The sequence below is a fragment of the Ursus arctos genome, unplaced genomic scaffold (assembly GCF_023065955.2).
Source record: "Ursus arctos isolate Adak ecotype North America unplaced genomic scaffold, UrsArc2.0 scaffold_9, whole genome shotgun sequence".
Lineage (NCBI taxonomy): Eukaryota > Metazoa > Chordata > Mammalia > Carnivora > Ursidae > Ursus > Ursus arctos.
Window position 1 is genome coordinate 39,207,239 of NW_026623111.1, and position 13,256 is coordinate 39,220,494.

Sequence of the window (13,256 nt, forward strand, 5' to 3'; positions counted from 1 at the left end):
TCTCCACCAACATTCTGCTGTGGCAGAGGTTCAGTGACTTAAGTATCCCCAGGATCCCGGCAGCACAGCTGGGTGTGGTGAAGTCTCCTTGACGTATTGTGCCGTGCTCATGTGTGTGTGTTCGTATAACACTGTTTCAGGTGAGTTGCTGTTGAGTAGAATGGATGCTGCTTGGATGTGCCATGTCTGTCTGACTTGCATAGCCCCAGGTGGCCCAGTTGGAGATACGAATCTGTAAGAGATTAAACCTAAACTGGTAAGCTGGGTTCACAGATTCTTCATGGTCTGACCTTGGCCTTCCTTATGAGTTTCCTCTTTTACCGTGCTGCTTCTCACGTTTGAAGATCTAATGGTGTGGATGCACTTGAAATGCCCTGAACATACCAAAATTAAGATTTGGTGCCTCTGTATCTGCATTCATTCATTATTTATTGAGCACCTATTATGTGCCAGGTATTGTTTTAGGTACCAGGGATACAGTAGTGGACGAGACCAAGTCCTGACTTCCATGAAGCTTACACTTTCATGGGAGGAGATGACAAATCTGTGATTTAAAGAAAAGGAAAACATGGGAAGGTGATAAAGATCACAGAAGGGGTCCTATTTGTTGGTCTGGCGAGGTTGTGTAAGAAGGGGATGTTTAAATGGCAACCTGGTGAAATGTGAGAGCAAGCCATGTGATTATCAGAAGAGGGCTCAAGGCAAAGCACGTGTAAAGGCCCTGAGGTAGGAGTGTGCTTGGAATATTCACAGAACAGCAGGAAGCTCACTGTGGCTGAGGAGAATAAGCAAGAGGAGGAGGATGGGTAGGAGATGAGTTTGGAGAGATGGGTAGAGGCAGAGCATGCAGGGCCCTGAACCCAAGGTAAGGGATTTTCTTTTGCCTTGAATGCCTTCCCCTTCCATCTGTAACTTTTGGGTGAGGTTGGAATTAACTTTAATCTGCTCTACATGCTAGCTAGTTGCCCCTCTGTTTACTGAATGATTCTCTCTTCCTTGTTGATTTCGATATGCCATTGTATCATATATTAATTACATCTGTGTATTTACACAGAAGTACATGTTTATCAACGCTCTTCCATTGATTTGTCTTCTTGCACATCTACCATTCTGTTGTAATTATTGTACCTTTATACCAAGCATTGGCAAATTATGGCCCACGGGCCGCATTTGGCCTACTACTTAGATTTTATAAATAAAGTTTTATTGGAACACAGCTACCCTTATTTGTTCATGTATTGTTTATGGCTGCTTTGAGCTCTAATGGCACAGTAGTTGCAACAGAGATGGCATGGCCCACAGAGCTAAAAATGTTTACGATCTGGCCCTCTACAAAGAATTTACCAACCTCTGCTTTATACTGTGTATTGCTATCTGATAGGGCACGTTCTTCCTCATTCTTCTTTTTCAACAATTTCTTGGCAAGGCCAACATGTTTATTCTTTCAGATGAACTTTAGAATCAATCTGCCTGACTCCCTTCCTTTTCTCCACCTCTTTCGGGGTGGAGATCTGGGAGGCAGGAAGAATAGGAATTTGATTGCATTTAATTTGTAGTTTAGTGCAGAGGGGAAGTGATTACTTTACAATACTGAATCTTTCCATTCCAACGGTGTAAGATCTCTGATATCTCTACATTTATGTTTTTCAGTAAACTTCCATTGTTTTTTCATTCGTATGTTACATATTTGTTTATTCCTGTATGTGTTATTGCTTTTTTGTTGCTATTACAATTGAGATCATCTCCCAGTTGTATTTTACAAGTGACTATGGTATGAAGGACACGATTTGATTTTTAAGAGTTTAAATTGTTTCTGACTTTGTTCTGGAAATAAACTCCTATTAGGACTGTTAATTTTTATATAAATTCGATTCTTATGGTTGATGGTCATTGTCTGAACTTACACGATTGTTTCATTCCTAATGTTTAGGCCTGTTTATATTGCAGAACGCTATACCTAGGGTAGTTTGGGGACATGGACTTTGACCTCCCCTCCTTGTCATTCATTTTTTTCTTTTATCATATGTAGGTCGCAGCAAACAGTAATTACAAAACCACAAACAAACCCCAGGAAGCTTTATGCCCAGTCAAGGTTTGTTGATTGTTTTAAGGATACCCAGAAGATAATTGAGGCACGCTGTTTATTAAGCAGGCTATGCCTTTTTGCAGAGCCAGTTTTTGCTCTTAATACAGGACGATAGGGTTTGCATGTCACACAGGAGAGTGAAACCCAGTCAGTGCTTCACTATGGAGAGTCATTTGATCATGGAATAAAGGTGACTTAACCTAGCATTTATCCTTTGAAATTGAAATATGAGCAGAAGGAAATTTTTATGAACCAGTCAGTGCTTTCCTAGATACGTTCTCTGTAAAACATTTGATCTTTACCCTTAACATCTATTCCTTAAGGATGTGAAATCTGTTTTAGATTTCAAGGTCTCTTACTTGCCCTGAGCACTAAACAGATGAACCATAAATTCAATATGTGTTAACCTTTGTGGATTTATCTCTTAATGCCATTTTTGTCTTTTTTTCTCTGAATTTATGTCTCCTCCTTAGCTTCTTCTTACCTTGGTGAAGCTAAAGAGAAATTATTTGTTGCTGGTTTCTTTCTCCTTTTCTTTTTCCTTTTGGTGAAGCAGTGATGAGGTGGCGATAACTGGGTGTGGAAATGGAGAATTCTTGACTGTATTGTGTGATTTGCGAAATAAACCTTATTATCCGCATTGTCTGTGAAGTGACAGTTCATATGTAGAGCCTGGTCTTAAATGCTCTCGTCTTTTTTTCCCACTGTGCTGAGGTTATCTTTGACCGTCATCGTGAACATCGGTTGGTGTATGAATATAGAAATGCCCTCGTCGGCTGTGAAGACGTACCAGGCCACAGGCCTCGATCACAGAAGGGGCCCCAGCTTTGGAGTTTTTGTTTTGGGTCTTGACTTGAACCTATGGAAATTAGAGACCATTTTAGATAGCAGTGTGATATGGAAAATGGTATAAGTGAATGTAGTGATAATTGGTCTCTTTTATTAGACACTTAATATGGCCAGGCATTATAATGGATCTCTGCCACTTCTAGGCATTGTAATCTCATTTTATAGATGAGAACATTGAGATTTAGGTTAAATAACTGGTCGACCTGAGATTCAAATCAGCTTTCAGTCTCCCTAGAGAGGTTGTAAATTGTAGTAGTATTTCGGCTATGATTTTTGTACAGAACTCTGTGTGTGTGTGTGTGTGTATGTATAGGAGGATTTAGAAATTTTAATTCATTAAGATTCTTTTTTTTAAAGGGGAGGCAGAGGGAGAGGGTGAGAGAGAATCTTAAGCAGGCTTCACATGAAGCCAGATGCCAGGCTTCATCTCATAACCCTGAGACCATGAACTGAGCTGAAATCAAGAGTCAGAGGCTTAACCAACTGAACCATCGGGGCATCCCTCATTTGGATTCTTTTATGTGAGTTTTGACAGTTGAATTAACATCAGAGTACTGAAAAAGTGTAGCGTGGTGGGGGCATCTGGAAACCTCGGTGCTTGAAGGATCTTTGGCAAGCCCTTTTTTTGTCGTCGTCCCCCCCCCCCCATGTGGCCTCAGTGAAGAGAGAATCTAGACCCTTAAATTTTTCAGTTTTTGTTTTTGGCGGGGGGAAGGACAGGAGTTTATTTCAGGATTTAATTTAGAGATGATGCTAGAATGTATCATTTGTCTTCTGATTTTTGAAATTGAGAGAGTACGAAAAGGGAAGGTTATGGTGTGGTGGTAAATGTGGGTCACAGGGACTGCGTGTGTTCCGGCTCCCCAAAGCCTCTTGTGGATCAGGGGAGGAGTGTTGCTCCTAGCTTTAGAGAGCCCATCAATGTTTATTAAATATAAATGTAAATAAATGCACACATATATGTTCACATACTCCAAATGCTTTCTTGAACCTTTTCTGTGCAACTGAGCTAATGAAGATGGAAAATCAGGATTCTGGGCCACATTATATCACCATTTACCTTAAGTATGGCTAAACCATTCAGATGCTAAACAATTAACACTTGTCTGTAGTCAAACCCATTTAGAGTCTGAGGCCCTGCTCTGGTTGTCTCTCAGCCAAAAAATCTGGTTAGTTGGGGAGTTCTCAATGGCTGTGAGCAGAGCGTCTGACCATGGCTGCCACCAGGTGGGACGGAACAGTACGTGTGTGTGTGTGTGTGTGTGTGTGTGTGTGTGTGTGTGTCCACGCGCAAGTGTGGCCTGCTGCTCCTAACAGTGACGTGTGAGTGCCAGAGGCTCTGCTGCCTGCCAGCCCCTCTGCACTACAGGCCAGCATAGGACTGGATTCCTGGCACAATTTCGAAGAGAAAGTAAAGCTTTCTAAATACTGGCAGGGAAGTCAGCTTGCTTTCCAGACTCGGAGCAGCAGCCCAGAGCCCAGCCCAGCACAGACAACTTGTATTGTAGTGTCTGCTCTTTGGTCTAGTCTTTGCACCCAATACATGTCCTAAAGAAACTATTCCAGTGAAAGGCGATTTTTTCCCTTTTATATCAGAATGGCCTAACTTGGGGAGTTACAGTATCTTTTCAATGTTACTTCCAGACTAACTTTTATGATGGTAAAGGAACTAGTGTAAATCTTGATATTTTATGAAAATACTTCTTTGTTGTTTATTCAAATATAAAATTATGTGTACAGTTTTAACTTATATTTATGTAGCCTAACATGTATGCAAGCCATAAGAAACATTTAAAAGTAGAGATTCAGAAGCCTATCAGTTGAAAGTTTTATGTTGTGCGGGATTCTAAGATATATGTATGGTTTTAACACGTGATCCTGAAATTATAAGAGATGATGGGAGATAACGTTCTTTGATTTGGACAGGTTTATGAGCATGATTTCTGCTTCCGCATTCCTGGGTTTGTGGCATTTTTTAATATCGCAGTGCCAGTAACTATAGGCTCCATCACCGGGCTCTGGGCTTAGCTTGCAGTGTAGTTCTTTGATTTGTCTGTGTTGCTTGAGGGGAGGGGAGGGACTTAGGTTCCATTTTTGCTCTCTCTCGTATAAGAGCCAACAAAATAAATATATTACAAGAAATGCCAAATGGTTGAGATGCCTTTCTATTCTTTTCTTGCCAGGAGCTTGATTTGATACTGTATTAGTAATTCTGGGGAAGAGAAAGGGAAAAGGAAAGAGAAAGTGAACATGTTCCTTTTGAGATCTTTCTTCTATTTGTGTGACTTGTGTAATTTGCTAACATTATTGACATTTTCCTCTTACGTTCAGGTTCATGGCTGGTAGGATTTTACAACTACTGAAGGATTTTTGTTTTACCTTCCAGTTCTCATGAAAATTTCATGAACTTAAACATTTGATTGGGAATTTAACTTTATTGCCAGACTTTATTTCTAAGAGATAGGTCAGTAGTTGCATGTTGTATTTTATTTAATAAGTATCAAATTAATGGAGAATACTACTCAATGGTATCAGACCATTTGTTTTTCTTCACTTCTGAGTTTTCCTCTTTTACACTGTTTTGGCAGCCTGGGAAATAAATGACACTGAATTTTCTTCTTTTTCTTTTAAAGACTTCCAGCTGAACTCTCATCTCTCAACACTGGCAAATATTCATAAGATCTACCACACCCTTAATAAGCTAGTAAGTCCACCTTTTAAAGACAAAACTACTAGCTCTTTAAAGTAGTTGTTTTAGGTGTATTTGGTAAAAATTCAGATTACAGATATTAAGATATCAGCTGTTTATGAAAATGTTTATGAATTTTAAAACTTGCTGTATAGTGTGTGATTTCTTGGTAATAATGAACATATTTCTTGCAGAATCTAACAGAAGACGTTGGCCAAGACGATCACCCAACAGGTATCTGTAAATGCTTGTACTGCTTAATTTTAAATAAGCTTTGTAATATAAAGTTATGAAGCAGAAATACTAGCTGAGAATGATCTGTGTTGTAATACACTAACAAGTTGTTACTTGGTTGAGGGTGTTTTCAGGGTGTATGAAGGAAGCCATGTTGTAGCTCCTTCCCAGCGGTCTATCTCCATTGTGGGGCTCTGGTTTTTGTCATAGTATTTCAGTCCCTTTCAAGGGGCTGGGAATCCTCCCTAGTGGTTTCACAGCACTGTTTCTTTACTAAAGTATTTTAGTTTATACTAAAAACTTACTACAGTAATGCAGTTTGAAAGGTATTCCACAAATGCTTATTGAATTGAGATGAAAAATAATTTGATAGATGGGTAGGATGTTGGGTGTATGTGTTGTATAGGTCTTGAGGATTTATGAATTGGAAAATTGAACCGATTATTATAAACAGTTCTCCAGTCCTGTAGTTCTTAAACTTTAGCTAGCTTGTAATCCTCAAGGGAGGGCTTGTTAAAACAGATGCTAGTCTCTACCCCCAGAGTTTCTGATTCTGTGGGCTTGGGCTGGGGCTGCAGAGTTTGCGTTTCTGATGGGCTCCCAGATGATGCTGATGCAGCTGGTCGGGAGACCACACTTGGAGAACCACTTCTCTAAACTGTTGATAACCCTAAAGTGCAGAAACCTGTATTTGATCTGTGGTTACTACATCTCCCAGCAAAACTTATTAAAATGTATTTTAAACTTTTGAAAAATTACCATAGTAATACGGGAATACATGCTTGTTGGTGAATTTTGAGTAGCACAGAAGTGAATGGAGTAAAAAGCGACAGTCCTCCTCCTCGTCTCCCAATCCGGCCTTGCCCCAGCATGCTGTTTAATGTTTGTTCTTTCAGACGTTTTTATGCATGCATACACTTTTATAGTACTTTTAAAAATTTAGCATCTGTAAGATCATAATGTACATATGTGCACATCATCTTTCTTTTTTCCATTTAATGGTATATCTGGGAGGTTTGTGGATTTAGAGCTTTCCCAGATTGGTTCAGAATCAGTTGAAAATTAGACACAAAATGAAGATTGAAGTCACAGTTTTGTTGGCAAACACAGCTTCGATGTATAGCAAGAATGCAGAGGCTTTTCTGTATTTCACCTGAATTAGATAGCCCGACACCCAGTCACCACCACAACTAGATAAGCACAGGCCAGCACCCCTGCTGTCCTCTTCCAACCCACCCGTTATGAACTTCTGCTGGCAGGCCAACCTGAAAGGGGGTTCAGATGGGGCTGGCCCCTTCTGCTCAGCCCTTTCTCCTGGACCACTAATTAGATCGGACTCCTTCTTCTGGGGCAAGGAGTGAGAGAAGTGCGGGGAGAGGGGGCAGAGTCTGTGCCAGGACTGTCCTAGAAGGCCAGGCCACAGAGGCTCCCTTCACCTGATCTTCCTGTGTCAGTAAAGCAACTCAAGGGCAATCAAAAGTAATTTGCTTAATACAATGTGTGCACATGGTTTTGAAAGAAATGTCAAAAAGGTATAAAATAAAAAATGGAAGTTTCTGTTCCATTTTATTACCCCCAGCTTTCATCCCCCACTAGTACTCCACATTTGACTCTGCAGAGGTAACTCTTACAGTCTTATGTTTGTTTCCCTAATGGTGATGATATTTCCCCCACAAACAGTATATATTTGTATGTGCCTCTTGTGTTTGTCACTCAGTATATCTCGATTTTCTTATAGTAGCACATTTATAAAGCATGTGCTTTATATTTTAATGTCTCTGCATTTTTAAAGTTCATGGATATATCGTAATATGTTTCTGCAGCCTCTTATTGATACACGTTTAAGTCTGTGTGACTCGGCTGCTACCAATAATGCTGAAATAAAATTTTCAGGGCCAGTTTTAATAGTTCAGAAGTAAAGCACATTTCTCTCCAATTCTGAATCAATATGTTGGTGGGCTCTGAGGATTTTTTAAAACTTAAGAGTTAGCACAATTTTGATTTAAAACTGAATTTTGTGTTGGTACAGCCTTGAGGTTGTCTCTTCTTTAGCTGAGGTAATAAAACCTCTAAGTTCTGGATCTTGTACATTATGTAGTTAACTCTGAACTTTAGATTTAAATGAATATTGTTACTATAGTAATTTTATGTCTAAATATTTAACCTGAATGTGGCAATTTAATAACTGGAAGCTATAATTAAGAAAATGAAAGTGGAAAAATGTATTTGGCCTCATGCCTCCTCTCTCACCCTTGGGGACAGTGGCTGTGTGTGATGTTTGGTATGTAACATGCTGGTGCAAGGCCTGGTACCTCGTACGTGCCCGTCAGTGTCAATTAGCATTAGCGATTTCTTAGAATAGTCCATTTCATTAACATTTCCCCATTTGGTTATAGCATCACTCGTGATTACCATACCTGACAGAGTATGCTTTAGAAATTAAACAACATAAAATCTGTTATGTTTGGAAATCCGAGAGAACGTTAATCACCATAATGCTGCTTCGAATCTTTTGGCCCAACAGTAGTCTCGGCAATATCTGTAAGAAACTGTATATGGAAGAGCCAAACCTAAGCGCTAGAGAGGCTGCTATCTTCCTGCTCTGTCCCTTCTAACACTTTTCTTTGGTGCTTTCAGTCTTCCTCCCACCAAAAAAAAGAAAAACAGGGAGAGACAGAGATAGTTAATCGTAGACAAGTAGCCCCAAATCCAAATTATAGGGAATGAATAAAAAAAGCCAAATGGAGAGGACAGAAAACAATGAGTAAGGAAAAACATGATAGATGTCAGAAGTCAGTATTTAGAGAGAAAGGAACGGAATTTTTTTTTTTTTTGTCTTAAATAGTAGGATAAAAATTTCACATTTAGACACTAATAGTTTCACTCAAGCAAGCAAGTAGTTCAATGATCTGTTCCAGGAAATGAAAGAAAACGTTAGGTACTGGAAAGGTGTTTTGAAATGTGATTTATTTATCAACCGAAATCACTGTGTCTTTGTGACATTGTTCAGTGAATAGTGAGGTGAAACAGCCATATAAAAAGTACTGAAGTGGCGGAGTGAACCGTGTAAAATGTTATTAAGTGAAACAAGGTTATAATACAACAAACTCAACAAAACGAATAATCAGACAGTGAGATTTTTGTATTAGAACATGCATTTACACCAAGTTAGGAAAAGTCAGACAGATTCTCTAATTTTATGGACCTCTTGAGGCCCCAAAACAAGAAGATTAAAAAAGAAAAGGCAGTGGAGCACCTACTTAGATGCTGTTTATTAAGAATAACAGGTTTAGGGGCGCCTGGGTGGCTCAGTCATTAAGCGTCTGCCTTCGGCTCAGGGCGTGATCCCAGCGTTATGGGATCGAGCCCCACATCGGGCTCCTCTGCTGTGAGCCTGCTTCTTCCTCTCCCACTCCCCCTGCTTGTGTTCCCTCTCTCACTGGCTGTCTCTATCTCTGTCGAATAAATAAATAAAATCTTTAAAAAAAAAAAAAAAGAAATATTGAGACTGAACACCAGAACATCAAGATAATATTAAGATCAGGATAATATTAAGGAGTGTGAGTTATAGTTTGGGATTGCTTGTTGAGATTCTTCTCCTCCTCTACCTCTTTCTTTAGTATTATGATCCAAAGGCTCTTCTTCTTTCATAATATATCTGCCAAATATTTCTCATGATGTAAGATGGATCTTTAAAATCTTTTTCATCACTGCTTTTTCTTGGGTGATTGGCAAAGAATGAAAACTTGCAGCTCTGATCATTTCAAATGAATTTTGGGGTTTCTTAAAGTTCATCTATTGGAAGTTGTTTTTCTTTGTTATGTATTTATTGATCTGGGGATTTTAGGAGCTTAGCTTTATCGGCCATTTTTCTCATCTATCGAATTGGGATGGTAATAGTACCTCTCAGATTTGTGAGGATAACTTTGAAAGTGCTTCAGAATTATTCTTTAAGGGGCACCTGGGTGGCACAGCAGTTAATCGTCTGCCTTCAGCTCAGGGCGTGATCCCGGCATTCCGGGATCAAGTCCCACATCAGGCTCTTCCGCTATGAGCCTGCTTCTTCCTCTCCCACTCCCCCTGCTTGTGTTCCCTCTCTCGCTGGCTGTCTCTCTCTGTCGAATAAATAAATAAAATCTTTAAAAAAAAAAAAAAAAAAGAATTATTCTTTAAAATGTCAGCCTTGATATTTTGCCTCCATCTGTAATGCCAGATGGATTGTACTTACCTGGATACTTTTAGGGGGTTAAAACAGTCCATTCTTTGAAGTAGACAACATTTCATAACATTTTCGTAAGTGGTTTTTTTTTTTTTAGTTTAAAGATAAAGTTAGTTGAAGTAGGTTAAGTGATATAAATTCTGAGTCAGTAAAGCCTAAATTTAATGATACAAATAAATACAAATTTGTATAATTTTCATTTAAATGAGTATAATTTTTATTATAAAAAGACATTACAGAGTTATTTTAAGAAGCAAACATTCTCAAATATATTTCTTTAAAAAAATCCTACTTGCTAGGAGACTTAAAGTTGAGTGCTTATTTTACTGACAAACAGAAAAAAAAAATCTATTCATTGGTGTTTTAAATATCTGGAAAGGTACTGAGGAAATGTACTGACTCTTTAAGTAGAATTTGATTTACACATGTTTTAGGAACACATTTATTTCACAAATATTTATAGGGAGTCTACTGTAGGATTCTTAGTAACGTATGTATCTTGTTATTATTGTACCAAGATACTGTATTAGCTGCTGTGTGTGCACAGGTGAACCAAATGGGGCCCTGCAAACCCACGGGTGCTTCTGTACGTGCACTTAAAAACCCTAGCTGTTGCTTTTGCTCGGGTAGAATCCCTGGAGCTCTGTTGGGGGGAAGGGAAGCAGGTTTGGGGCACGTAAGCCTTGAGTTGTGTGCTGTGTATTTTGTTGATGTGGTTTGTGTTAGTTTGTGAAACTTTTCACAGAAAACATTCATCAATAAGGAAGAAAATAAGAGAAAGTTGAAAAAGTTAACTTACAATGTTTGTATGTTTACCAAAAATTATACTCTTGATAAGTAGGACTCCGTGAAAGCCAGACGTTATACCAGTTTGTCCATGAGGAAGCAGATAGGAGGTATGATATTGGTGGATATTATTTTTAGTAGTGTGCTGACTATCCAGTGCTCCTCATGGGCTGAGGAGATATAGTGCATTTTCCTCCATGTTCTGAAGACACTGGTGTAAGGGAGAGGTTATTGCCATATGAGTGCTCAGAACCAAGCTATGACCAGTACTGGAGGAAATGACTTTTTTTTTTCTTTTTTAAGAGAGGGAGAGTACGCGGGGTGGGAGGGGCAGGGGGAGAGGGAGGGAGAGAAAGAATCAGCGCAGAGCCTGATGCGGAGCTCAATCTCAAGACCCTAAGGTCATGCCCTGACCTGAAATCAAGAGTCTGATGCTTAACTGACTGTGTCACCCAGGCGCCCAGAAATGAAGCTCTGTTCTTTATACAGAGACATCCAAGGAGGGGAAAGTGAGCTTTGAGGTTTAAGACAGACCACTCTCCTATCTTAAAAAAAAAAAAAAAAGACAGACCACTCTTCCTTCCTTCCTTCCTTTTTTAAAATTACAGTCGACATACAATGTTGTATTCGTTTCATATTGATATGACAATTCTATACATTATACGGTGCTCACCAGGCTAAGTGTAGTTACCATCTCTCTCCATACAAAGTTATTACAGTATCATCGACTGTATTCCCTATGCTGTGCTTTGCATCCCTGTGACTCATTTATAAGTGGACGTTTGTGCCTCTTAATCCCGTTCACCTATTTAGCCCACCTCCCCTCTGGCAGCCACCGACTTTGTATTTATGAGTCTGTTTCTGTTTGGGTTTTTATTTGTTTTGTTTTTTAGATTCTACATATGTAAGTGAAATCATATTTTGTCTTTTTCTGACTTATTTCACTTAGTATAATGATCTCTAGGTCATCCATGTTGTTGGAAATGGCTAGACTTCATTATTTTGTATGGCTGAATAACATTCCATTGCGTATATACACCATATCTTCTTTATCCACTCATCTAGTGCTGGGACTCTTACGTTGTTTCCATATCTGAGCTGTTGTAAATAATGCTGCAGCAAACACTGGAGTCCATATATTCTTTTCAAATTAATGTTTTTGTTTCCCTTGGGTAAAGACCCAGCAGTGGAATTGCTGGATCATAGGGTAGTTCTATTTTCAATTTTTTGAGGGACCTCCATACTGTTTTCTGGAGTCGTTGCACCAGCTTGCATTCCCACCAACAGTGCATGAGGGTTCCCTTTGCCCCATATCCTCGCCAACACTTGCTATTTCTTGGACACATCGTTATTTCTGAGCAGTGTGGCAGGCTTTCCAACTAGGCAGGACATCCTTTTATATTCTGCAGACCACCCCCACCCCTGCTCTGGGCCTTCATTGCTCAGTCTGGTGGGTGCCTTCGCTCCTTCCCTGAGCTGACCCCAGGGTGCACTTGACCACACCTCTATACACCCTCTCCTCCTTTGGCTTGTAGGACATGATAGTGTCCTAGGTTTTCTCCCTGCCATGGTCTTTCCCAGCCCCTCACACATCCACGCTCACCGGGGCTCTGTATCTGAGTCTCTGCTTCTCAGTCCCCGCCGGGACAGCCTCAGAGAGGCGACGGTAAGTAGTGGCTGAGCGCCGGGGCTTTGCTGCCGAGCTGCTTGGCTTCTGTCATCCACCGCACCTACTGCTTTCTGGCCATGGCTTCATCTCTCTTCCATTTCTTCGTTTGTGGAAATGGGGGTGCTGGCAACACCTACCCCACTGGGGCCTGCGAGGGCTCCGGAGCACTGAGGTCCAGCCTGGGCACTGCCTGCGTCCCTCTGTTCCTGCAGTTAGACTGTCTTTCTATTTATACCCCCAACATCTATCTCCACAGAGTGCTTGGCACCGAAACACTTACCGACTGGGTGTGTTTCTTCATAAAAATCCTGAGAGGGAGGTATCACAGTTCCTACTCCTTAAATGAGGAACCAGAATGGGTCAGTGATTGACCAGGCCACGTAGGTAGGGGGAGAGCTAAAACTTACTGAATGCACATCATTCAGACACCAGCACCCACCCGTAAGCTCTCTCTGTCCTCTGCCTCAGTGAGAGCCCAGGGCCTTCTATCAAGGGACTGGTGGAAGGAGGAGAGACATGGGGGTCCAGAATTCACCCCTAAACACTTTTGGGACCTTGGAAAATCACTCGAAAGCCCAAGCTTTGGTTTTTCCCATCTGTCAAGCAGAGATAATTATCTCTGCCCTGCCTGACATTTGGGGTTATTGAGGGACCCAAATGGTGTGTCTGATAACGCCTGTGCCAGGATGGACACATTTTAATTATAATTGTTTTGTAATTCATA

General features: G+C 40.3%; 1 protein-coding gene across 7 annotated transcripts in view; it reads left to right on the forward strand.

Moving 5' to 3' along the window:
- Window positions 1-13,256, forward strand: part of DCUN1D4 (defective in cullin neddylation 1 domain containing 4) — a 67,227-nt gene that overhangs the window by 14,509 nt on the left and 39,462 nt on the right. For 6 of the 7 annotated variants that reach the window (XM_026508870.4, XM_026508871.4, XM_048211799.2 and 3 more), the window contains exons 2-3: window positions 5,569-5,639; window positions 5,819-5,858. In XM_026508870.4, coding sequence (XP_026364655.1) covers window positions 5,569-5,639; window positions 5,819-5,858 — 111 coding nt within the window. Of the gene's footprint in view, window positions 1-3,284; window positions 3,457-5,568; window positions 5,640-5,818; window positions 5,859-13,256 lie in introns of those variants that run through there. The other variant, XM_044387724.3, reaches the window with a different exon arrangement.